At 44.6% G+C, this 26,995-nt stretch overlaps 2 protein-coding genes across 3 annotated transcripts in view; one reads left to right on the top strand and one right to left on the bottom strand.

The window, feature by feature from the left end:
• The first annotated feature begins 6,134 nt into the window (after positions 1 to 6,134).
• LOC310708761 (bactericidal permeability-increasing protein-like) overlaps positions 6,135 to 26,995 on the top strand; it is a 46,057-nt gene continuing 25,196 nt past the window's right edge. Inside the window, exon 1 of one of the 2 annotated variants that reach the window (XM_083507546.1) lies at positions 6,135 to 6,530. In XM_083507546.1, the coding sequence (XP_083363672.1) occupies positions 6,519 to 6,530 (12 nt within the window). In that variant the 5' untranslated portion in view covers positions 6,135 to 6,518. Of the gene's footprint in view, positions 6,531 to 19,233; positions 19,484 to 26,995 lie in introns of those variants that run through there. The other variant, XM_083507547.1, reaches the window with a different exon arrangement.
• Positions 9,150 to 9,503, bottom strand: LOC310709301 (protein S100-A6-like; the record flags this gene model as incomplete). The annotated part of the gene is made up of 1 exon (XM_083508690.1): positions 9,150 to 9,503. The coding sequence occupies exon 1, from the start codon at positions 9,420 to 9,422 to the stop codon at positions 9,150 to 9,152; it is 273 nt and encodes a 90-aa protein (XP_083364816.1). The 5' UTR covers positions 9,423 to 9,503.

Here is a 26,995-nt window from a genome sequence, read left to right as displayed (position 1 = left end):
AGAATCCTTAAGTAGGTTCCCTAGCAGAAGGAGAAAATAAGAGAAGCCAGCCAGAGAATATTGAGAAGCAAAGCAGCTCGTAAGCCTGATCTGTTGCAACAGGGTCCCACTCACCACACGCAGGAGGCAAGAGGGATCCAGAACAATGGTGTGCAAGCCCTTATATAGACTTTTGAAATTGCCCACCCTGTAGCCCAAGATCACCCCCCAAAACATCATACATACATCACTGAAGGAGGCGGTCTACAACAGAAATCCTGTTTGTCAGGATACCTGATAATGGTCACTGGTTGCTTTGCCCTAGGCAGCCTGGCCATTCCTTCTGAGATGCTAAATACTTAGTTCCTGAATCCAGGTCACAGGCTCACCCTATTCATACACAAATACGCCCTTAAGAAAAGATTTGTGAGCAAAGAGGCAATGGGGAGGCTTCCTCATTGCAGAGAAACATTTGAGGTCACTGGGAGAGTCAAAATGGCTTCAGGGTTGCTCTCCTGCACTATTCCAGACATGTGGCTCATATACTTATGTATGTGTTTACCTTGTACATTTATGAACATTTAATTTATATATAGGGACACAGGTGGCGCTGTGGGTTAAACCACAGAGCCTAGGGCTTGCCGATCAGAAGGTCGGTGGTTCGAATCCCTGCAACGGGGTGAGCTCCCGTTGCTCGGTCCCAGCTCCTGCCCACCTAGCAGTTCGAAAGCACATCAGTGCATGTAGATAAATAGGTACCACTCCGGCGGGAAGGTAAACTGTGTGTTTCCGTGCGCTGCTCTGGTTCGCCAGAAGCGGCTTAGTCATGCTGGCCACATGACCCAGAAGCTGTACGCCGGCTCCCTCGGCCAATAAAGTGAGATGAGCGCCACAAACCAAGAGTCGGCCACGGCTGGACCTAATGGTCAGGGGTCCCTTTACCTAATTTATATATACTGTATAAAAACTTAGAATTCCTATAACATCACTGCTAGTTCCACCAGCCAGGTGGGTCCTCAGCTTGCAGAGACATCCATCCTGCTCCACCACCAAAGCTGCTGATACACTGTACCAGGGGGGAAAACCCCAGGTGGAAATAATAATAATAATAAATAATAAATTTTATTTATACCCCACCCTTTCTGGCCAGAACCAGGCTCAGGGCGGCTAACACCACTAAAATTACAATAGAAACAAAATTGAGGGCGGACCCAATTTAAAATACAGGTTAAAATGCAATTTAAAATGCAGCCTCATTTTAAAAGTAGCCCATAGATCAAGACCATAAGGGGAGGGCAACATAAGGGTCAGACTGAGTCCAAACCAAAGGCCAGGTGGAACAGCTCTGTCTTGCAGGCCCTGCGGAAAGATGTCAAGTCCCGCAGGGCCCTAGTCTCTTGTGACAGAGTGTTCCACCAAGTCGGGGCCAGTACTGAAAAGGCCCTGGCCCTAGTTGAGACCAATCTAACCTCCTTGGGGCTCAGGATCTCCAAAGTGTTGTCATTTGTGGACCTTAAGGTCCTCCGTGGGGCATAGCAGGAGAGGCGGTCCCGTAGGTACATGGGTCCTAGGCTGCAATCAAATATTGTACCACAATCAAATAGCGTACCACCAAGCGGAGAGGCACTGTCAAGTTTCTTTAGATGCAAATACATTTCAGTTATTCTTAAGTGTAGAGGAAATGAATTTAATTTTATTGGCTTACGTGCGGCATGAATCAATAAAGATTTAGAGACTGGCACACGCAGATTTATTGGAATAAATCAGGAATGCAACTTGTGCGTCCGAGTAATGAAATGGCCTACAAATGCAATATGAAAAAGGCAATTGAAAATGGTAGAAATTAAGGAGGAGGCTTGTCTGACTCTTGTTCCCCACCCTAATTATGCCATAATAAAGATTTGAATGACTTGTCTGACGCACCATCTATCCTTTCCAGACCTCGAGAGGGGCTTCCTTCTTTCCACGTTCAGGATGTTCCACTTGAGGATTAGGGTGTTTTACAAAGTTCTTGGTCTACTCTGCAGAGATTGTGACTGGTTGCATGGGAAGGAAGCGGTTTTCTTAACTTGGACACTTTGTCCCAGGCTAATAAAGGCTTTTGTGTGCAGAGGGGAAAGAACAAACAGGATGTGGTATTTTATGCCGGATTCAGCTTTCTAAGAATTTCACAGCCTTTTTTTTTTTAAAGCCATCTCCCATCACTTAGGTCTGCCAAGATATGCTTTCATTTATGTATTTATTCGGCTTCTATCTGGAGTTTTCCTAAGGACCTCAAAACAGCCAAAGTGAAAGGTTCTCTCCCTCCCCTTTTATACTCACATTGAGCCTTTAAGGAAGGTTGATTCATTAATTTCAAAGATTTATAACCCTCCCTTCGCTGATAGCCAAGCAGGGTGCAACGTGCTGTGAATTATAGCAACCATCAATAAAACAAGAGAGCAGTTTCTAAAAACATGACATCAGCAAAGGCGGGCAAACTCTGTAGGTAAACAGATGACCTGTTCATTGAGCATGCAACCTGATTTGCTTGCACAAAACGTACACAGTGCTTGCACTATGCCTGGTCTTCATTGAGCATGCCATTGAAATTCTACTCAATATTGATCCAGAGCAGATTCCAATGTATGGTTAGCAGAGTAAAAACTTAAACACATTGCAGGATTCCCAAAAAATAGACCGGAGGCAATAGTCCCATGGACTGCAAGAAGACCAAACCTTTCCATTCTTAAGGAAATCAGCCCTGTATAGTTCAAGCTATGGTTTTCCCAATAGTGAGGAATGGATGTGAGAGATGGACCATTAAAAAGGCTGATCACTGAAGAATTGATGGTTTTGCATTGTGGTGCTGGAGGAGACTCTTGAGAGGCCCATGGACAGCAAGAAGATCAAACCTATCCATTCTGAAGGAAATCAGCCCTGAGTGCTGACTGGAAGGACAGATCCTGAAGCTGAGGCTCCAAGACTTTGGCCACCTCATGAGAAGAGAAGACTCCCTGGAAAAGACCCTGATGCTGGGAAAGATGGAGGGCGCAAGGAGAAGGGGACGACAGAGGATGAGATGGTGGGACAGTGTTCTCGAAGCTGCCAGCATGAGTTTGACCAAACTGCGGGAGGCAGTGGAAGACAGGAGTGCCTGGCGTGCTCTGGTCCAGGGGGTCACGAAGAGTCGGACACGACTAAACGACTAAACAAGAAACAAATTAATATTTCATCCAGCAGAGCTTTAGTGCTACTGAAGGCAAATGAGCATAATGGTCACAAATCAAATACATTCAGGATTGGCACTATCCATAAGAAATCCAGTTGCAGCAGACGTCACTTAAACTTACAATAACTTATAATAAGTCTAAACCTTAACACTATATACAGAACACCACACCAGAAGGAAAAAGAGATAGAAAAGAGTGAAACCCAGACTCCTTCTGGCCTTATTATCATAGTCAGCATGACATTGACAGAAAGAGAGAACCAGTTTTAGCCAGCTGTACTCAGCTTCTCTGAAGGAATAACCCAAACATCATGAACCGTCTGCTTGCTTCTTTTGCACAGAGAAGCTTCCAGAACCCTCTTGGATTAATTAGAATAGGAAAGATCTCTACACATCAGATCAGTACTTTTTGCACCAAGAAATGCAAGCTGACAGAGCCTGCAGTCAGATTTGCTTGCAGAGAGGTTATTCCAGGCATAGGCAAACTCGGCCCTCTAAATGTTTTGGGACTACAACTCCCATCATCCCTGACCACTGGTCCTGTTAGCTATGGACGATGGGAGTTGTAGTCCCAAAACATCTGGAGGGCTGAGTTTGCCTATGCCTGAGTTATTTGACAAGGAACATCCATCCTCGTTTGCTTGCAGGGTGCCTACACATCTTCCTGTTAATTGTCCATCCATTCCAAACTTTTTAGGGATTCTGTAGCTGCAATTCCTAGGGGGTTGGACTAGATGATCCCTTGCAGCCCCTTCCGACTCAACAGTTTTAACGACTCTATGACCCCCCCCACCTAATGTAAAATGAAGCTGCCCCGACTGTTGCTGTTGATGGGTGGCACTCAATCATATACTGGCAAATTCAGGTGGAGAAATCACAGTGGATTGAGAGGTCTTGCACAACAAGGACACTTCCCCAAAGGTTTTGCAATGAGGAAAGTCACAGATAGGAGTTGCTTTGATGCAATGTCACCTTACCTCCCTGAAAGCAGTTCAGAACAAATGCTTTTTAGCCAACGTCATCTAATCTCGCTGCAAACAAATCAGGATGAGGGCTCCACCAGCAGCTTGGCTGGAAGCCACCCTTGATAAGGTTTCCAGAATGTCTAGGGAAGAAGTTGTGCTTTTTATTATTATTATTTTAAAAAATTGCAATTTCAAAAACAGGAACAGAGAGCATATTTAACCCCCCTCTCCTTCCCTGTCCTCCTTACAACTTCGTACCAAATGCAACATGTATACAGTGGTACCTCAGGTTATAGACGCTTCAGGTTACAGACTCCGCTAACCCAGAAATAGTACCTCGGGTTAAGAACTTTGCTTCAGGATGAGAACAGAAATCGTGCTCCGGCGGCACGGCAGCAGCAGGAGGCCCCATTAGCTAAATTGGTGCTTCAGGTTAAGAACAGTTTCAGGTTAAGAACGGACCTCTGGAACAAATTAAGTTCTTAACTCGAGGTACCACTGTATATACCGTATGACTTCCCTTCCACATTTTCCCTGGTTCCTTTTGCTTTTCTACTACTCTGCATAATCCACATCTTTTTAATCATCCAATTTGTTATCTTATTAAATGCTCTTATCTATTTCATCCCTGCTGGATTTACATGAGACCTGCCAAGCTGTGTATTTGTCTATGGTGGTTCCTGAAATAGTCAATAAATATTGTCCATTCCTCCTTATATGCCTTATCTCCGTTTTCTCTTATCCTGTTCGGTCAGACCAACCAGTTCAGCATATTCGAACATTTTACACTGCCATTCTTCCTTAGTGGGTACTAGACTTGTTGTCCAGCTTCGTGCCAATAAGGTTCTAGCTGCAGAGGTGGCATATAGTAATAAACTCTTTCGTTTTTTTGGGGGGGACCTCCATTGTTACCATCCCCAAGAGGAAAATCTCAGGTGTTTTGGGGGAAGTTTTTCCCCAGTATCTTTTTTCATTCATTATGTATCGTTTCCCAATATTCCTTAATTATTTGACAGGACCACCACATGCAAATAAAAGATCCCTCAATTTCATTACACTTCCAACATATACCTTTTTCTTATTTTCGCCAATCTGGTGGGTGTTAAATACCATCCATGGGCCATTTTCATCTTACTTTCTTTTATCGCATAACATGCCAGAAAATTCATATTTATTTCCCACAACTTTCCCCATAATTCAGAGAAGAGGCGATTTTGAATTCGGCAGGATATTTTATTTTTTTTAAAAAATGCTTTTTATTGGTGTTTCATTTAATACAATCAAAATACAGTAAAATTCAATAATCATTTACCCACATCCCCCCCCACACACACTCTCTGCTGAGCATTGACTTCCTTCCCTCCCTTCAACAGGTTTTCTTATATCAGTTACTTTTCCACAGTTCCTTATTGTATCCAATATCGCAAGATTTATTTCAGTCCTGCCACCGGCAGGATAAATCCCACAGGGCAGCGTCTGGTGGGATTCACCTTTGAGGTTTATGCTGGCTGGATAGCTCCAGTTTCTCTGGAAAGAACAGCAGAAGATCAGGCCAATGGCCTATCTAGGGCTGCCATATTTCAAAAAGTAAAAATTCCAAAAGTCGTTGAGTTGCAGAGCAAAGCCATCACAACTATCACCCACAATCCAACTGCTCCTCTACAGCTTAAATGACGGGTGTCACCAGCATTGTTGACACTTATTTAGGTTTGGCCCTCTCTTCGTCCCTTGAATACATAAAGAAAACAGATGTTGAAATGGGGTTCTTTGTTACCCAAGGCCTAGGAAAACGTGTCTAAGCAGGCCCAGATGTTATGGAATTAATCCCATTCCCTAATTTCAACCCCTAAACCACCCTGCTCTGTGAGACGCTCTTTACCAGCCACCATCACCCTTTGCTGGAAATCTCTCCCTGAGGCCATGTTTGGTTTGTCAGAGTGCGGCTCTTGACAGGTGAGGAGCCTTTGGGTGGCGGCTGGGAGAGTTTCTCTGGACACAGGAACCGCTGGTACCCACAGCAAAGGCAACTTGCAAAATGCCTGGATGTGGTTCTAGCATCACCTCCCTCTCAAACCAACTTTGGGGTGTCGGTGACTCAGCCGGGGAGGAAATGTCTTTTGGGAAGAAGAGTCAGCACCAATGGAGACTTACTGGTCCAACCAGATTGGGGAAAAGCTTCGCAACCTGTTGGAGAGGTGTGTCCTTGCCAGGATCCTGCCTTGGTTGGGAGCTACTGGTTGGACTCCTTCCTAGTAAGATGCCCTCAGGAAGCAACAGGCAGGTAGGTACCTGAACAGGTGTGCTGACAACTCCTCCCGTTCATCCAAAGGTTTTTGGGGAAGACTGCGATCGCACCTCTGACCATGGGGCTCCAGGTGAGTTCGTGAGCGGTGGGACTTACCAGAATCCGAGGCTTTTTTCATCGTGACTCGAGTCCTGAAATTGCAGCGAGGATCTTTCAGCTCCGGGCTGTTGAGGGCAGCTGGCAGACCAGCCTCCGACAATTACTTAATAGCTGTTGCGGTTGGGAAGGAACATTAATCACCGGCTGCGCTGAGTGTTTCAAGCACAAGGCGAGGGAGAGTTGCGATTCTGCCTTTGGTGTGTTTTAAAGCCCGCTGAAAGAAGTGAGTTCACAGTGCAATAGCCTCTTGGGTGTTTACTCAGAAGTAAGTCCCGCTCTTCTTCATGGAACTTACACCCAGGAAGGTTGGGTGGGACTGCAGCTTCAGTCCATGCCAGGTGGTTTTAAAAGAGGAATAGATAGATTCATGGATGGCACAAAGCTTGACCTATGTCCAAAGACGAGAGAAAAGCCAAGATGTTCTCAGTTAGGGCATCAGTTTAGGATGTGTGTTGTGTGCTTGACTCTATATTTGGCTCTATATTTGTGCTGAATACATTTTAGACTATTTAATTTGGTACCCCTACCCAAGTCTATAAATTTGGGGTGGAGAGAATTGCTGGACCTACCAGATTCTAGGGTCTATCTTCTCGTTCTGTCTTAGCTACAAAGAAGAATCCTGTACCTTGGAAGGACAACAATAACTCAGTGGTGGAGCAATGGGTGACTTTGGAAGCAGGAGGTCACAACTGTTGTTGTTGTTGTTGTTGTTGTTGTTGTTGTTGTTGTTGTTGTTGTTGTTGTGGTACCCCCTGCCTATCTAGCTGGGATGCCCCACTGTCATCTCCAGGGAGAGAACCCTGCTTGAAATTCCAGAGTGCTGCTGCCAGTCCGTGTAGAGAATATTGCAGCAGGATGGGCCAATCATCTGACTCAGTATAAGGCAGATCCCTGTGTTGTTGTCTTTATGCCAGAGACTCAGGAGGTCCACCAACAGACCTCTGAGGGTCATCTAGTCCAACCCCCTGCAATGAAGGAACCACGGCTGAAAAATCCCTGACAGACAGCCACTCAACCTCTGCTTAAAAACCTCCAAAGAAAAAGAGTCCGCCACTCTCTGCAAATCTGTAAGCAGCAAATTGCAATGTCAGAGCAGAGTCGGTCAGTCGGGAAACCGCTTCTTTTCAGCTGACTAGGTTGCTGCAAACTTTGCCAGCCTCTCTCGGTTCCATCTGAGGGAGTCTGGGTGCCTTTTCCCTTTGATCAGCTCAGTTTCCAACAACGAACCCTGACACAGACCAAGATTTCACCACGTCCTTTTCTAATCAGGAGCTGTTTTCTGATTGGTCATTGTCACTTGCATGAACGTATCAGACATCCAGTTTGGTACGTTCCTTGCCACAGCAGCAAAAGCTGGGATTCATTGCTGCCCAAGACTCGAGTGCAGCCCATAGCTGGGGTGGAGATTAACAATTTCTCACAACTTTCTTGCAAAACCATTTTTAAAGAATTGCTTCCCCTACCCACTGAACTCCACGTTGGTACCTGATGTTATTTCCTTCAAAGCCAAATCCAAAATGTTGCCAAATTTCAAATTTGTGCTAAATTTGTTTGCGGCCCTACATCCCCTGCCCTGCAAACAAATAAGACCAGGAGCTCAGCCTTAGCTAACCACAAGTCAAGTAGGAGTTATGAGGAGAGTACTTCTGAGAATGCACAGAATGCTTTGGAGGATGTGTCAGGGCCAGGGCTGTAGCTAGTCATTCTGTGACCAGGGAGATTTAGGCTTTGCCTAGTGGAGTGAACGCTAGGGAACGCTAGGGATGCAGGTGGCGCTGTGGGTTAAATCACAGAGTCTAGGGCTTGCCGATCAGAAGGTTGGCGGTTCGAACCCCTGCAATGGGGTGAGCTCCCGTTGCTCGGTCCCAGCTCCTGCCAACCTAGCAGTTCGAAAGCACGTCAAAGTGCAAGTAGAAAAATAGGTACCACTCCGGAGGGGAAGGTAAACGGCGTTTCCGTGCGCTGCTCTGGTTCGCCAGAAGCGGCTTAGTCATGCTGGCCACATGACCCGGAAGCTGTACGCCGGCTCCCTTGGCCAATAAAGTGAGATGAGTGCCACAACCCCAGACTCGGTCACGACTGGACCTAATGGTCAGGGGTCCCTTTACCTTTACCTAGCGGGGTGAAGCAATGCATACAAATCTGCTTTGTCTGTCTGTGTGTGTTTTACATGCCACACCAATATCTGAGCGGAGAGGCTCCAGCCAGGGTTCAGTTTCCTTGGAATGAAGGCCAACTGAGACTTTAGGATATATGGTTTTATTTGCACACATATACAACCTGAGCATAAGATGGAGGGTGTCACAGCATCAACACCACAACAGATCTTGTGGACGCTTCTCTGATTCCGTCGAACAAGCTCCACTGAACTGCTCCAGAGATCTTGTCGAAGCAAGGTGGAACCACATCACAGAGGCAATCTGCAACACAGCTGGGACTTCTTTTGGCAAAGGAGAGAAACAGACCCCCAACTGGTTTGGGGTCAACCTAAAGGACATGGAACCTGTTTTTGTTTTTTTTACAAACCTTAAATTTTATTGGACTTGAAACCGCCTACAGAGGTATAATTCCGAACCACCAGGGTGTACATTTACAAACTCAAAGCTTCATTGTAAATCATTGCCAGGGCAGCCAGGAAAGTGACGTATTCCTGGAAGTTCACCAGTTGGTCCCCATTGTGGTCCAGATCTTTCATTAATGTCTGTATCTCTGCATCCTGCAGTTTCGGCCCAACAGTGAGCTCTTTCTGTATCAGCTCCTTCAATTCCTTCTTGCTTAGGGTGTTCTTATCGCCATCCTTGCTGGCGTATTTGTGGAAGGTGGCAACCAGCCGGCCAATAGCTTGGTCAAGAGGCGCTGCCATGGCGAGAGATCAGAAGCAAGATGGTCCAGTGCTGAGTGGCAGGAAGTGATGGGGAAAGTGGTCAACATGGAACCTGTTATCGCTGCAAAGTGTGAGGCTCTCCTGAACTTCAAGCTTGCACCCTGCTGAAAGATGCTTGCATTGCTGAGAAAGGCGATGCCCAACAGATTGCCAGATGTTTTGCCAATGACTACTGGCTAGAGCTGCGTGAGAGAATCCAACTCACTGGGGACACTGGCAACTCTTGCAAAATGTACGAAGAAAGCCTTCGGACCAGCAGTTGGGAAAATTGCACCACTGAAAACCTTGTGGGGAGAGATCATCGCAGACTGCAACAAGCACATGTAGCGATGGGCAGAGCACTATTATGAACTGCACTCAGGAAAACACAGCCTCTGACACAGCAATCCGGACGGAATCCCAGCAGAAGTTCTGAAAGCTGTCTTAAATTCCTCCCTCAGGACAACACCTCCACAGCCTCCTCCTTTTGCAGTGTTGGGAACAAGCATCCATACCACAAGACACGCACGACTCCAGCATCGTGACCCTCTACATGAACAAAGGTGACCGCTATGATTGCAACCATGGAATCTCCCTGCTGAGGGGAAAGCTTTGGCCTGGGTAGTTCTCAACAGATTGCAGTCACTCGCAGACAGTCACAATGCAACTTCAGAGCTCAGAGGTCAACAGTCTGCATGATTTTCTCCCTGTGCCAGCTGCGGAAGAAATGTTGAGAGCAGAGACGCCCCTTGTACATCGCCTTCATCAGCCTGACGAAGAAGAAGAAGGAGGAGGAGGAGGAGGAAGAGGAGGAGGAGTTTGGATTTGATATCCTGCTTTATCACTACCCTAAAAGGGGGCGCGGGTGGCGCTGTGGGTTAAACCACAGAGCCTAGGACTTGCTGGTCAGAAGTTCAGCGGTTCGAATCCCCGCGACGGGGTGAGTTCCCATTGCTCGGTCCCTGCTCCTGTCAACCTAGCAGTTCGAAAGCACCTCAAAGTGCAAGTAGATAAATAGGTACCACTCCGGTGGGAAGGTAAACAGCGTTTCCGTGCACTGCTCTGGTTCGCCAGAAGCGGCTTAGTCATGCTGGCCACATGACCCGGAAGCTGTACACCGGCTCCCTCAGCCAGTAAAGCGAGATGAGCGCTGCAACCCCAGAGTCATCCGTGACTGGACCTAATGGTCAGGGGTCCCTTTACCTTTAAGGAGTCTCAAAGCGGCTAACAATCTTCTTTCCCTTCCTCCCCCACAACAAACACTCTGTGAGGTGAGTGGGGCTGAGAGACTTCAGAGAAGTGTGACTGGCCCAAGGTCACCCAGCAGCTGCATGTGGAGGAGCGGGGAAGCGAACCCGGTTCACCAGATTACGAGTCCACCGCTCTTAACCACTACACCACAGTTGTTGACCTTTGACTCAACAAGATAGGATGGCCTCCTTAGCTTCACAAGATGATTGTGTCCTTCCATGTGAACAGCTCATCCTCGGATTTCTTCCGGATAAATAGTGTGAAACAGGGCTGTGTTCTTGCCCCAACTCCCTTTGGCATTTTCCTTTGCCTGTTGCTCTCAAATGTCTTCTGCTCAGCTGAAGAGGGTGTGTACTTTCATTCAGGGAATAACACACGTGCGTGTGGTGTGTGTGTGTGTTCATCCTGGCACATCTCTGCACCAAGACAAAAGTGTTGGGGGTCCTTATCTGAGAGATGTTGTTTGCAGATGAAGCAGCCTTGACAGCGCACTCTGAGGAAGCTCTGCAGAGACTCACCAACCATTTTGCTCAAGCCTGCAGGGATTTCAGCCTTACCACCATCCTGACCAAGACCAACTTCTTGGGTCAGGACCTTGCCATCAGCATTGGTGACCTTGAGGGGCCAGAAGTGTCTTGCCTGCCTGGATTCCACCATAATCTTTTTTCTTTTTTAAAATCATTTTTACTGATTTTCCAATGAGAAACATCCAATTAATACAGTATATCCAATCATAACACTTCAATTAAAATAAAAAACTAAAATAAAAAAGACCAAATTATAATCCAAATTATATTTATTATTTTTTTCGGAGCTCCCCACAGTCTGGATCTCTGAAGCAAATCTCCACATTTTAGTCCTGCCTCTCCTTGTTGTTTCCATATTTTCCACATCTTGATTTTAACGCTTCATAATTCTTTGTCTCTGAGTCCACGATTCTCAGTCATGTCAAACATCATGTACTTTCATCCGTCGAATACAGCCTTGTTAATATATATTTTTCCAACTGTCTTTTTATCAGCACAGCTTCCTCTGAGTCCGGATTCCACCATAATCTGATGGATCCTCCTCAGTGAGCAATTACCCACAAGACAGCCCATGTGGCAGAGTGGTTAGAGTGTCAGACTAGGACCTGGGAGAACTGGGTTCAAATCCCCATTCTCAGAACCATGGAATTGGAAGGGGTCTCAAAGGGTCCTCTGGTCCAACGCCTTGCAGTGTAGGAATTCCTTGCAGTCACAGGAATCAACCTCCTTCACAGGGTTGTTGTGAGGACAAAATGAGGAAAGAGAGAACCATGTATGCCCCCTTTAGCTCCTTGGAGGAAAGCCAGAATAGAAATGCCACAAATAAATAATAAATAAATTCCCACTATGTGAATATAAGGCGTGCCTGAGGGTTGCGTCCAACGTGAGCCACTCTCAGAGCAAGGATGACAAACTTCAGTCCTTGGAGCTCAGAGGCCCTCCTCTGAATATGAGCACAGTGGTGCCTCGGTTATCCAACGCCTTGGAACTCACACAACTTGGAACCCAAACACTGCAAACCCAGAACTAAGTGTTTTCGGAAGCTAAACATGCTCCGTTTTGAGTGTTATGCTTCCGATCTGAGTGCCACGCTTCCGTTTTGAGTGTTACGCTGAGGTCTGTCTGTTTTTTATTTTGTGTTTTTGTGCCTCTTTTTTGTTTTTGTGACTGTGTGGAACCCAGTTCAGCTACTGATTGATTGATTGATTGATTGGGTGACTGTAGTCTATTGTTTATTCCTTTCATTTTATGGATCAATGGACTCGTTAGCAAAATTCATGCTAAACTGCTGTTTTAGGGGTTGTTTTTAAAAGTCTGGAACGGATGAATTCATTTTGCATTACAGTGGTACCTCAGGTTACAGACACTTCAGGTTACATACGCCTCAGGTTACAGACTCCGCTAACCCAGTAATAGTACCTCAGGTTAAGAACTTTGCTTCAGGATGAGAACAGAAATCATGCAGCGGCAGCAGGAGGCCCCATTAGCTAAAGCGGTGCTTCAGGTTAAGAACAGTTTCAGGTTAAGAACAGACCTCCAGAACGAATTAAGTACTTAACCCGAGGTACCACTGTACTTTCTATGGGAAAGCGTGCCTTGGTTTTGGAACGCTTTGGTTTTGGAACGGACTTCTGGAATGGATTAAGTCTGAGAACCAAGGTACCCCTTTAACACTGGATCCAAGCTGGAGTCGTGTTTTTCAAAAACAGAAGCGAAGTGTCTGAAGGAGGAAGCGAGGAATCTCCCCGAAGGGTCCCCTCTGTGGTTCCAGCCTTCCCTTGGGAGAGAGGAAGGGGGGCTTCCCCAGGCTGGTTGCTAAGTCAGCAGCACAACTGACTCCAGAGCAGAAAATGTGCAGCTTGAGTCTGAGACCACACTCCTGCCTGCTGACGGACACATTTCTCTCCTTTTTTAACATATAAAACACATACATATACATTTACACAATTACACAATGCACATACATAACACATTACCTTATTTTCATAACATAAAACACACCTACATTACTCTATATAATACCTACCTATACTATACATATCAACATACCTACACTCCTACTCCACACAAACACCCACCAAGTGACTTGACTTCCAGCCGTTCTTGTTACACTACTTTATTTTTCCAACTAGCTTAAACACATTTCATTATTTCTTTAATCTCTTCTTCTATCTTAACTTTATTCTCCTTTCACTCTATTCATTTTCTGGATTCACTCAATATGTGTCAGAAATTCTACCTTTCCCACATAAATTTTGATGTATTCCTTAAAGATAGCCCATGCTTTATTCACTTTTTATACCATATCTCCTCTTATTCTTCCTTAGTTCAGCAATATGGAAGTATTCCATCATTTTAGATAACCAGTCTGTTTTGGTTGGGACGCTGCTGCTTTCCCAATTTTTGGCAATCAATAACCTTGCCGCCGTAGTTGCATACATAAATATTGGTCTGAACGTTCTTTTTATTTCCTCTGACGTGATATCTAGGAGAAAAGATTCTGGGGGTTTTTCAAATGAAAATCTAAACATCATTTTCAGTTCATTATAGATATTTTCCTAGAATCCCACTATCTCTTTGCACTCCCACCACATATGTAGAAAGATTCCTGCCCCATTGTTGAATCTTCAGCAGATATCACTACAGTTTTTATACTTTTTTCCCAGTCTGACTGGGGTCAGGCACCATCTATATTGCATTTTCATTACATTCTCCTTTAAATTATAGCATGCCGTAAAATTTGATATCTCTTTTCCACAGCCGTTCCCATTGGCGCATCATAATTGCCGTTTAGTCGTTTAGTCGTGTCTGACTCTTCGTGACCCCCTGGACCAGAGCACGCCAGGCACTCCTGTCTTCCACTGCCTCCCATTTGGTCAAACTCAAGCTGGTAGCTTCGAGAACACTGTCCCACCATCACATCCTCTGTCGTCCCCTTCTCCTTGTGCCCTCCATCTTTCCCAACATCAGGGTCTTTTCCAGGGAGTCTTCTCTTCTCATGAGTTGGCCAAAGTCTTGGAGCCTCAGCTTCAGGATCTGTCCTTCCAGTCAGCACTCAGGGCTGATTTCCTTCAGAATGGATAGGTTTGATCTTCTTGCAGTCCATGGGACTCTCAAGAGTCTCCTCCTGCACCAGAATTCAAAAGCATCCATTCTTCGGCCATCAGCCTTCTTTATGGTCCAGCTCTCACTTCCATACATCACTACTGGGAAAACCATAGCTTTAACTAGACAGACCTTTGTTGGCAAGGTGATGTCTGTGCTTTTTAAGATGCTGTCTAGGTTTGTCATTGTTTTCTCTTGCAAAAAATGCTAAAGATCTCTTTTAATAAAAAACCAGAGGCCTATCTCCTGGGAGTTACAGATTTGGACATTCCACAAAAAATGAAGGGTATCTTTTTATACGCCATGGCGGCAGCAAGAGTTCTTATCGTGGCAAAATGGAAGCGTATTGAAATTCCCTCTATACATGAATGGATCCAAAAGCTGACAGAATATGCCAAATTAGATGGTCTGTCAGAAAAAATAAAGAATAAACCAAAACAGGAATTTGTCTCAAAACGGGAGGTTTTCAAAGAATATTTGAAATATAAATATAGTAGTCTAAACTCTGTTGCAGCATTCAAGGAACTTCAGTAGTAGTTGCAAGTTAGGCATAAGAGTTAAGATATATTAAGAAAAAGTTAAATTATGATAAAAAGTGTGTATTGGCAATAAGGAATGTGAAATTGAAATAAGGAATAGACGGGAGGTCAGGTCGATAGTGTAAAGACCATGTTTTATTGTTTGTTAAGAAAATTTTCTGTTTATTGTTATTCCTATGTGTAATTCTGTTTCTGTGTTTTCTCTTTCTCTTTCTTTTCTTGCTGTATCAATAATAATAATAATAATAATAATAATAATAATAATACGATACCCCCTCCTGCCGTTCACCAACCTGGGGCCCAAACCACGGCTGGCCTGAGTGAGCCTCTCTTAGCAGAGCAGCGAGACCAGAGTTCTTTGCAGCAGTGATATTTTGAGCAGCGCCGGTGAATCACAGAATTGTAGCTTGGGAAGGGACCCCAAGGGTCATCTATTTTTTTTATAAGATATATATTAAAGTTTCCAGTTTTATACAAACAAAAAAGAAAAAACAAACATAAAAATATGAAAAACACATACATTTCATAGCTTATTTTCTTGTAGCTTATTTCCCCGACTTCCTCATACCTCCGCTTCTTGCATCCCCAGTTTAAGTTGTTTATACAGCAAATCCTTATCTCAACATCTTAAGTTATTATAACTTCACATTCTTACTTAAAAAACAACAAAACCATTTTATCATAATTACAGCTTAAAACCACTTAATTCCAATCCAACATCATTCAACATTCCTTAATTTTGCAATATTTTTGTAGATAGTCCTTAAAAAAATTTCCAGTCTTCTTCTGCCGACTCTTCTCCCCGGTCACGGATTCTGCCAGTCATTTCCGCCAAGGGTCATCTAGTCCAACCCCCTTGCAATGTGGGAACCACTGCAGGATTCCAAGCGGCTCAGGACCTTTCAGACGACGGGTTTCTTGGGCATTTACCCTGAATCATTTGCAGGGAGGTTAGACAATGCCAGCTGATTCACGAGCATTCGCTCCTGATTTGTTTCAAAGCAAACGCAATCCTGCGCTTCCCAGGGCATTTCAATTTCACTTTCCTCATAGCAAAAAGTCCAGTGATTAGGGAAAGTGGACTTGTTGTGCAAGAACTCCCAATCAGCTGTACAGTAGTTGCACAACCTGGGTTTGCAGGCGTGTGATTGAATCCCACCTGAAGATAGAGACAGTCAGGAAGTGTTTTGCAATTCTGGTACAGTGGTACCTCAGGTTACAGACGCTTCAGGTTACAGACTCCTCTAACCCAGAAATATTACCTTGGGTTAAGAACTTTGCTTCAGGATGACAACAGAAATTGCACAGCGGCAGCAGGAGGCCCCATTAGCTAAACTGGTGCTTCAGGTTAAGAACAGTTTCAGGTTAAGAACGGACCTCCAGAACGAATTAAGTTCTTAACCCAAGGTACCACTGTATTCAGGAGACAAGTCTCTGACTTAGATTGAGACAGAACTCTTGCCTAGGCAGAAATAATGGGATTCTTTCTCACACAAACAATTAAACCTGATGGTGTGCAGTTTCACTTGCTAATTACACAACAGGGCTATGCATATTTGGTGCAATCTCCAGTAACTGGCATCCTGAGAACCCCAGTTTTCATTCTATTTCTCCCCTTTTCTTTTTAAAAAGCAAGTTTCTAATCTTTAGTGCCACTGAAGAAAGCATGAACCTCTGTGAATCAAAGCTTGGTGAATCTGCATTAATTTTGCTGGCCAGTGCTGAGGAGTTGCTAACTTGCAGACCTCTGCATTAACTAAGCCGCTTCTGGCGAACCAGAGCAGCACACGGAAACACTGTTTACCTTCCCGCCAGAGTGGTACCTATTTATCTACTTGCACTTTGACATGCTTTCGAACTGCTAGGTTGGCAGGAGGTGGGACCGAGCAACGGGAGCTCACCCCGTCGCGGAGATTTGAACCGCTGACCTTCTGATTGGCAAGTCCTAGGCTCTGTGGTTTAACCCACAGCGCTACCAGCGTTCCCTAGAGAGGCTACCTTACACTGCATTTAAAACCAGAATTGCATTTGGATAGAAACTGTTTCTCAGGCGGCTAGTCCTAGTCTTTATAACCCTGGACCTTCTTCCAGAAGGCAGAAGCTGAAAGAGACAATTTCCAGGGTGCGCACTATCCTGCGCTATCTCTGCACCTTTCTTATGGCAGCTGGAAGCATAGATTTGATCCAAGGTGAGAAGAGTGCACCCAATTATTCTCTCTCTCTCTTTTTAATAGTATTTATTAAGGTTTTAAGTTTACAAAAAGGCAAAAGAAAAAACACCAAATTAAACAATGACAAAACTACACATCACAATAAAAAAATAGAAAAATAGAAACAATAAAACAAAAACGAATCGAGCCTTCCCATAACTTATCTTTCATTTGCTTGTTTCTCTGACCTCCTCACACCTCCCTTTTTTGTATTCTAAGTCAATTATCCATTTCAGCAAATCCTTTCCCTCTCTTCAAAAATTTTATCCTGAAAATTTATCTTGATCTTAATATAAGTTTACTTTCCCTCCTATCACCAATTAACAGCCTATTTTTCTTAAATCTTTGATACATTTTTGCTAAAGTCACATAGATTCATTCCAACATCATTCTAACATTCATTAATTTTACAATGTTTCTGTAAATAGTCTTTAAATTTCTTCCAATCTTCCTCCACCAACTCTTCTCCCTGGTCTCGGATTCTGCCAGTCATTTCCGCCAGTTCCATATAGTCTATCACCTTCATCTGCCTGCACCCAATTCTTCTCTCCGCAGTCTTTACAACGCTGGACAGCATTTTTTCCCCCCTGACCGTGCAGCTCCCAAACCACACACACAGACCATAAGTTAATACACTCTCCACAGTACAATGGTAAAATGCCATCAACAGGTCCTTTGAGATATTGTTTTCCCGGAGGATTCTCAGAAAATACAACCTATTTTGTGCTCTCTTCATCAGGTCTTTTCTCCCCAAGTTAGGTCATCTTTCAACTCCATTCCCAGAAATTGAAACACCAAGACCTGTTCCCCTCTCAAACTCCCACTCTGCCCCCAGCCTGCTCATCACCTTCCTCAGCTCAGTTTGCTCAAAGGCAAGGCCTGATGCAGAGTGGTCGCTGCCTTCCCCGACTCCTCCTTGGCATCCTGCCATCAAGGGGGAGCGTGGGGTGCCCCTTCCAGTCGCGGCCTACGCTTCTGCAACACAGTGCACTGCATGCAGCTCATGCTGGAAACTTTGAGGGCGCTCGCCCCCCAAAAGATCAACAACTTGCCGCCGCCAATCATCCAGATTTTCACCTCTAGTTTAGGGTTTCATTTTCTTTCTTTTTAAAAAATGTTATTCATTTTTCTTTTTCATTCATTACATACACCTCAAATCCCCCCCCCCCATTTTTAAAATTCATTTTATAACACAAACAGAAAAACAAACAATACAAACAGATTCTTGTCTTATCCTTATTTTTTCTAAACATTGTTAGCTGGGCTTCCCCAAGTCCCCCTATTTGATTTTCATTTTACCTCATCTTTAGCAGTTTACATATATCATAATTTCTAACCATTTTTTAATCACACTTACATTAACCATAAAAGTCTTCACATTTTATCGCTTACAAATAATTCTATTTTGAAATACACTATCTTCTACTTCTAACCCTACTTCCAAAGCTATTCTAAGATTTAAATATTAACATATTTTTTTCAAATATTCCTTAAACTTCTTCCAATCTTCTTCCACCGTCTCTTCTCTCTGGTCTCAGAGTCTCCCGGTCAGTTCGGCAAGTTCCATATAGTCCATACATCTCAAATTCTTAACATTTACTATATATTCCTCCCTATCTCCCCTCCAAGGCTTCCCCCAACTTCCACTTCTAAACATTTTCTAATGCTAATTATGTGAATATTTATTTAAATCCTGCCATCAAGTCTATTGACTTTTGTTGTTTCTGCAAATATAATATGAATGGTTCCCAATCTTTTTCAAAGTCTCTGTTGTCTTTTTCTCTCAGTCTACCTGTCATTTTTGCCAGTTCCACATAGTTCATCAAGTTCCCTTGCCATTGTTCTTTCATTTTCTTAATTTTGGGTTCAAGGAAACAGGGGTCGTCTTATACATGGGGGCGTCTTATACATGGAAAAATACGGTATACTTCCCCCCCCCCAGCTTCTCATCAGGAGTTCAGACCATGTCATTGCATATTTGAACTTAGGATGAATATTATTTTGCCCGAAGGTTCATCTCATTACACTTCCTTGTGCTGAACCTGACATGACATTCAGGCTGCCCACAAACGTCGAATATATTGGGCAACCTTCATCTGTGTCAATATCAAAGACAATCAGCCTTTCGTCATTCCGCCGGAGTTCCTTCGATGATAAATGATGTGGTTGGATTTTCTCACAAGAGAGAGAACACCCCAGGGTACAACACCCAGATAAAACAATCATCACTTCCTTTCTTGTCTCCGGTTGTGAGACTAGAGATTGGGGAACCGTGGGGGCATTCCATGGGCCCCGGACTGACGAATTACTGTCAATCACTTGCAATATAGGGAAGTCTAGGAATGGTGGGGAAGAATTATAAAGGCTCCAGGAGGGTTGATAAGATCATCGGATAGTGTCCAGCTGATCCTTTGGAGCTCAAGACTCTCGTAAGTAATACTTCTTCAAGATTTGCATTCTAGGGTTTCAGGAGGGCTGGTGGCGCAACTGACTGGGTGGCCCACCTGGCTACTTGAGGTGGCAGGACTTCTGAAGGTTTGGTCAAGGGAACAACTCCCCTATGGAGAAAGGTTGCAGAGTTTGGGACCTTCTACAGAAAAGGAAGAGGAGACACGACAACAGTCTCTAAGATGATGCATGGCAGGCAGAAAGTAGACAGAGAAACGTTCTTTTCCCTCTTTCACAACACCAGAATAGTCGTTTTCAACGAGTGTGCCGTGGCACCCTGGGGTGCTTTGAAGGATGGTCAGGGGTGCCACGGGCACCCTCTTCCCTTCCTTCCCTCCTCTTATGCCCTCTTGCGCCTCTACCTCCCAAAGGCTTGCAGGGCTGTTTGTTGCAACAGCCCCAGCTACAAGCTTCGCAGGCAAATGGGGCCTCTGGGACTGGCCAGGGGCTGCTGGTTGCCAGGAGCTGAGGTTGCATTGAGGTATGCAAGCAAGTGGGCGAGGGAGCCCAGTCCGCCAGCCCTTGCTGTTGGGAATAGTGCGACTCACGCAACACATTGGCGATTAATATACACAGAACAGTAATTATACATTCTTTACCAACCTTCGGAGAAAAATACAAAACATCAAACAAAGCCACAGAGACTTGCAAACTACCCAACCTAAGATGAACTTATAATGTCTGATTTCAATAGATTTTTCAAATGCTTAACTCAGTCTTTTAGATAAGTTCATGAAGAGACCAACAAAAGGTAAGTTAGGTGTTATTCACAATACCGAGAGATGCTAGTGGAGTTGTAAAGGTAAGGTAAAGGGACCCCTGACCATTAGGTCCAGTCATGGCTGACTCTGGGGTTGTGGCGCTCATCTTGCTTTATTGTTCTTGCTCCAAATCAATCTTCATCTTCTCAGGTGGTCCATCATAATTTCATGGAATTAGTTGGAATTAGCTGGCTATGTTGGTCAGGTGTGTCTGCTTGGCCTGCAGAGGGCATCGACTTTTAATTTTTTGCACAATGAGAAGGGTCTTGCTGGGTCGTTATAAAATTATAGAAAAGCTGTTTGCACATGAGCTCAGTGGTTGCACAATCCATACGCAGAGCCACACATACTCAGATAGGAAACCTTGTGAGGGGCACGCTTCAGTGGTAACTTTTGCTTTGCCAGTGTTATAAATGGATCCTCACCTGAGACTCTAGAGCAGTGTTACAATGTATCCCTGAATCATGCTTTTGCTATCAGGATGGTAGACTGCACCTGAGAAAGAAGCTCGGCGTCGAGAAGTAAGACAAGAGATTCTGTTGCATTAATTCAGAGAACAATTGCAGCACCACTTGCTAAATCCTTTGTTTTAGCTGCAAATCTTCCCACCCTCCCTTATCGTTTGTAACCATAAAGTTAAAGGAGAGAGCACCAGACTCCTTCTGGAAGTGCAAAGGCAAGAGATGATTACTTCTTCCCTTTCCCTCCACCCCCCATAAAAACCAGTCAAGAGCTTTCAATGGCCTGAGGCTCCCCTCTAGAAGTTACCCAGACATATTGCTTCAGCAGAATTATTGCCTCCTTCCTTTTATAATTAAGAGACATGATAGCAAGGCAGTTTAGGGCAATCTTTATTTCCAGATATGACAGGCACCAGCTATCTGCACTTTCTGGAAACAATTCTGTCAAGAGGAATAGGTCTCTGCCCTTGGGTGTCTGCTCAGTATTGCTTTTAAATTTGCCTACTATTATTTACTGTGTTGCTTTAAACCATTCTTAGCTGTTATTTGCTTATTTCATAAAATTTATATACAGCCGTACCTTGGAAGTCGAACGGAATCCGTTCTGGAAATCCGTTCAACTTCCAAAACGTTTGGAAACCAAAGTGCGGCTTCTGATTGGCTGCAGGAAGCTCCTGCAGCCAATCAGAAGCCTTACTGGATGTCCAGCTTCCGAAAATCATTCAACAACCTGTACACACACTTTCCAGTTTCCGATCGTTCAGGAGCTGAAACGTACGAGTTCCAAGGCGTTTGGCAACCAAAGTAGACTGTACTTTGCTGTTGTTTTTTAGTTGTTTAGTCGTGTCCGCCTCTTCGTGACCCCCTGGGCCAGAGCACGCCAGGCACTCCTGTCTTCCACTGCCTCCTGCAGTTTGGTCAAACTCATGCTGGTAGCTTCGAGAACACTGTCCAACCATCTCGTCCTCTGTCGTCCCCTTCTCCTTGTGCCCTCCATCTTTCCCAACATCAGGGTCTTTTCCAGGGAGTCTTCTCTTCTCCTGAGGTGGCCAAAGTATTGGAGCCTCAGCTTCACGATCTGTCCTTCCAGTGAGCACTCAGGGCTGATTTCCTTCAGAATAGATAGGTAGCCGTGTTGGTCTGCCATAGTGAAAATAAAAAAAATCCTTCCAGTAGCACCTTAAAGACCAAGTTAGTTCTTGGTATGAGCTTTCGTGTGCATGCACACTTCTTCAGATACTCAGATATTCTTCAGATCTGAAGAAGTGTGCATGCACACGAAAGCTCATACCAAGAACTAACTTGGTCTTTAAGGTGCTACTGGAAGGATTTTTTTTTTATTTTTCCTTCAGAATGGATAGGTTTGATCTTCTTGCAGTCCATGGGACTCTCAAGAATCTCCTCCAGCACCAGAATTCAAAAGCCTCCATTCTTCGGCGATCAGCCTTCTTTATGGTCCAGCTCTCACTTCCATACATCGCTACTGGGAAAACCATAGCTTTTACTATACGGACCTTTGTTGGCAAGGTGATTTCCTCAAAGGAGTTTACCAAAAAAGGATAAAACAATAAAATTATCACTCTCCAGGGTGCAAGCCTGGGTGGTGTGTCTGGAGGTCCTGGGCTGGCCAGATGACAAGACTTCCTGGCCTCACTGATGTTGTCCAAAGAAAAGTAGAGCAGTATGTTTGGCGCCAGTTTGGCTGCAGGAGTTGCTGGAAAGAGGCATACAAGGCGCCGTCCAATCATTTTAGGGACTCCACTCTGACCTTGTGTACGGTTTTCTCCTTGGCTGCTTTCCTCTGCCCTTCAGATAAACTGTTCCCAAGCTACTAAGTACAGTACTTTCTTTTTATACTAATACAGTGGTACCTCGGGTTAAGTACTTAATTCGTTCTGGAGGTCCATTCTTAAGCTGAAACTGTTCTTAACCTGAAGCACCACTTTAGCTAATGGGGCCTCCTGCTGCCGCCGGAGCACGATTTCTGTTCTCATCCTGAAGCAAAGTTCTTAACCTGAAGCACTATTTCTGGGTTAGTGGACTCTGTACCCTGAAGCGTATTTAACCTGAAGCGTATGTAACCTGAGGTACCACTGTAGTGGCACCTTGATCTCTGCCTGGTAACAAATCATCATTTGGGGCAGACCTGTACAACCTGACAGGGTCTCACTCCCGTCAGCAATTGTGCTGCAGCATTCTGCATCGCAACGGCAGCTTCTGGGTGAAGCGTCACATGCAGGAAAACAACTTTCAATCTGATGATACTGGGATAGAGGTTGTCCCTTAAAAGGCTTCCTGGAAATGGACAGTCTTCAACAGATGATAGAAGTGGCGCCTTATCTGGTCGGCGTCTACAGACCTCCTGATAACACGGTATCTGCAGGGTGCCTTCTCCTGCAGAGCACAATGGCCAAAGGGCCATATAAGTAGCTGGTTCTTTTTGCAGTGGCATTAACAGGGTAGCAGTAGGAAGCCCCAGTGAGTGGTTGGACCATTGCCTTCTGCATCAAGGGCTGGAGCACCTTCCATCTAAGACACCCTCAGCTCCAACACATCAGCCAGCTGCTTTGCAGAAACACGGACAGGTACTCATTCTATCTCCTCTGGCTACAAGTCCATCAGCTGGCATAATTCTCTCTCTCTCCCCCCCCCACCCTGTCTTCTCCTGTCTTCTGTTTTTGAGCCTGACCAGGCCCCTGTCATCTTGGGGTGACACGACCCCCTCTTTGCTGTGCAAACCCTTCTCCTCCTTCTGCTTTCCTTGGCTGAGGCCACATTCACACCAAACATTTAAACCAGCCATGATGCCACTTCAAAGCACCGTGGCTTCCCCCAGAGAATTCTGGGAGCTGTAGTTTGATAAGGGTGCTGGGAGTTGTCGGGCGGCCTCAGTTCCCCTCAGAGAGAGAGCGTTCCCAGAGTTCCCTGGAAAGAGAGATTGGCTGTTAAACCACTCTGCAAAATACGTCTCTGCTGTGGCATCTGAATATAGACTGCATTTTTAATCAAGACTTATATTGGCTTATATTTTGATCAGATACCTGTATTCTTAAAATGAGCTTAAAATATATTTTAAAAAATCTGTATCTCTCATGCCAGGCAGCATCTCTCATGCCAGGCAGTGAGTGCATCGGCAGATGTGCTCATCTTAAAGAGGGCCCCTTTGGTTTATTGGTTTATTGCGGTCATAAAAAGGCTGAGAAGCAGGTCACTGACCTTGCATGCTGTAGAGTACAACTAAGTTGTAAAAGTGGTAGGTAAACAGTAAAATAAAACCATGTGCCTTAAACTTGAGCCACAGGACAAAAGGCCAAGGGCACATGGAAAACAAAGGCAACTGGCTTGGCTGGGAAAAAAGAAGCTTCTTCCTATTTTATTTTGAGGCTGGAAAGGAGGGTGAAAGGGGGAGGTGTAAACTAAAGAGGCTTCTTTAAAAACTGTTTTTTTACTGAGTTCCTTCCTTTCTACTTTGAGAAGCTTTATTCTTTTAAAAGGTTACCTATGCTAATGTATTAAATATATTGGCTTCAATGTAATTATGCAAAGGATTTAGAAAGTAACAAATTTAGATGTTAGATTCTTATTTCATAGAATCATAGAGTCCTAGAGTTGGAATAGACCACAGGGGCCATTGAGCCCAGCCCCCTGCCAGACAAGAAGACGCCATCCGAGCAGTCCTGATATATATGGTTGTCAGACATTTGTTTGGAAACCTTCAAATGAAGGAGATCTTTCAATGTTGATGTGAAACTCAAGATCCTTGACATATGTTTAAGATAAAAATTTAAGATTAACCATTTGTTTTAGAAGGCAATAGGGCAAGGAGGGCAAGAGGTGAGCTGGTAATTAAGATTCCATGTAAGATATATTATTACTTATTTGTCATTTATATATAGCTCTTTGTCCTCCATATAAGGACAGGAGGATATGGGTGTATCTTTTTGTGATTGGTTCTAGCAATCAGCCAATAGGAAATCCAACCAGGCTGATTGGACAGAGGCAGCCCAAGGAGGAGCAAAGGGGGCTGGATTAAGGGAATATAAGTGCTGGCCATAATGGCAGGAGAGCAGGCCAGAGCTTGGTAACCATATACCACTGTGCCTCTTATTTATTTGTCTGACAAATAAATTATTATTTTAATTTCTCTGTTGCTGCGTTGAACATTTCATTCCAGCTAAGCGTTAACCACAAGCAGGATGCTACACTGCGAGGGCAACAGGCATGTGCTATCTCTGTTTTCAGTGGAGGTTTTCTGTATCCTTGCTTTTTGTTTTAATGTATTTTTCATCTTTGTTGGAAGCTGCTGGGGAAACCCAGCCAGATGGGCAGGGTACCAATAATAAATTATTATTATTATTATTTGTTGGTCTGCGTATTTTAGCCAGATTATATATTTATATAATTGAAATTGCGCACCGCTTGGAGGATTGTTCTGTTTTCTTTTTCTTTTTGAGCAAGGGGTATATAAATTTTCTGATATAAATAAATAAATAAGCAAGCAAGCATGTTGGCACAGATTCACAGAGACTTTGGGGATGCACTTTGCATATGGTCAGAGGTTCCCATGTCACATTTCCAGGAAGGAACTGTAGCTCTGAAAACAAATCAAACAATTCTCTCTTTATGTCACTTTGTGAGGGTATATGCCCTGAAAGACAGAACAAAAAATAATAATATTGTGGTGCTGTTGTTACTTTAGAGGGGAAACTGGTTTGGAGTTTGAGAGGTTGAAGTAATGGAATTTGCCTTTAAAATAAATATCACACCAAGTGTTTCATATGCCTTCTAAAGGAGTGATTTGCTCACTCCTCTTTGGAAAAATAAAATGCATGGGTTTTTAAACACCTTCAGGGGAGGTAAATGTGCCGATTCTGCAAAACCTTTACCTCTGTGGGTGCAGCTTCTGGTGCTACTGGTTTATCACTAGATTCAGGTGTGTGTGGGAAGCTGCAGTCTGACTTGCAGCCCAAATGAATTTCTATATCAGCTGGGTTTTTATAAAAGGCAAAAAAAGCTTCGCACAGCTCATACTTAAACTATGGAACTTGCTCTCCAAAGGGGCAAAAATGGCCACCCACCAAGATGGCTTTAGGAAGATTGGAGAAGAGGGCTATCGATGGCTATTTGCCATGAGGCTTTCCCTCATTTAGAGGCAGCAGTTTCTATTGTTACAAAAATTGGGTGCCTCCCTCTTTCTCTGCCGAATGGTAGCAAGATCTGAGGGGGTTCCTGGCACTCACATGGGGTCTGTGTTCCTTTGGAGAATTGAGACACAGCGGAGACAGTCGTAGCTTTAAGAAATGTGGTTTATTTACATCTTCAGTCTGCCTGGAGGGAGTCCAGATCTTACAGCATGGCCATTTCAAGAGGGGCTTGCCCCACACTGCAGTGCAACACTTGAATCAAAAGCATGTTTCCCAGCCTGCCTTCAGCCAGCCTGCCCAAGATGGATCTCTCCTTTTTCTCTCCCCTCCTTTTTCCCAGAACACCTTGCTAAAGAAACTCTTTCCTGTAGCTTCAAACACATACCTTGGCAACATCTGGCTCCCCAGGCCAAAAGATTCCTCTTTGATGGCCCATCAACCCCTTTTGTCATGTTAACAGATTTGCTCTTCATCAGGCCAGCCAGGCTGGTTTGCATCAGCCAGCCCTGGGGTTCCTTCTCTGGCATGGCTCTGCAGATTGTAAGGTAAAGGTAAAGGGACCCCTGACCATTAGGTCCAGTCGTGACCAACTCTGGGGTTGCGGCACTCATCTCGCTTTACTGGCCGAGGGAGCCGGCGTACAGCTTCTGGGTCATGTGGCCAGCATGACTAAGCTGCTTCTGGGGAACCAGAGCAGCGCACGGAAATGCCGTTTACCTTCCCGCCAGAGTGGTACCTATTTATCTACTTGCACTTTGACGTGCTTTTGAACTGCTAGGTTGGCAGGAGCAGGGACCGAGCAACGGGAGCTCACCCTGCCGCAGGGATTCAAACCTCCGACCTTCTGATTGGCAAGTCCTAGGCTCTGTGGTTTAACCCACAGCACCACCCGTGTCCCTACGGTAACCTTACTCTTTGCTTTACCTGAACTTTCCAGGCTAAACATACCCAGCTCCCTCAACCATTTCTCATAAGGCTTAGTTTCCAGACCCTTGACCATCTTGGTTGCTCTCCTTTGCACACCTCCCAGCTTGTCAACATCCTTCTTAAATTGTGGTGCCCAGAATTGGACAAAGGACTCCAGGTGTGGTCTGACTAAGGCAGAATAGAGTGGTACTATTACTTCC

Source organism: Podarcis liolepis (genome assembly GCF_965112155.1).
Source record: "Podarcis liolepis genome assembly, chromosome: 6".
NCBI lineage: Eukaryota > Metazoa > Chordata > Lepidosauria > Squamata > Lacertidae > Podarcis > Podarcis liolepis.
The sequence above is the reverse complement of the archived record's forward strand: the minus strand, read 5'-3'. Positions and strand labels throughout refer to the sequence as shown.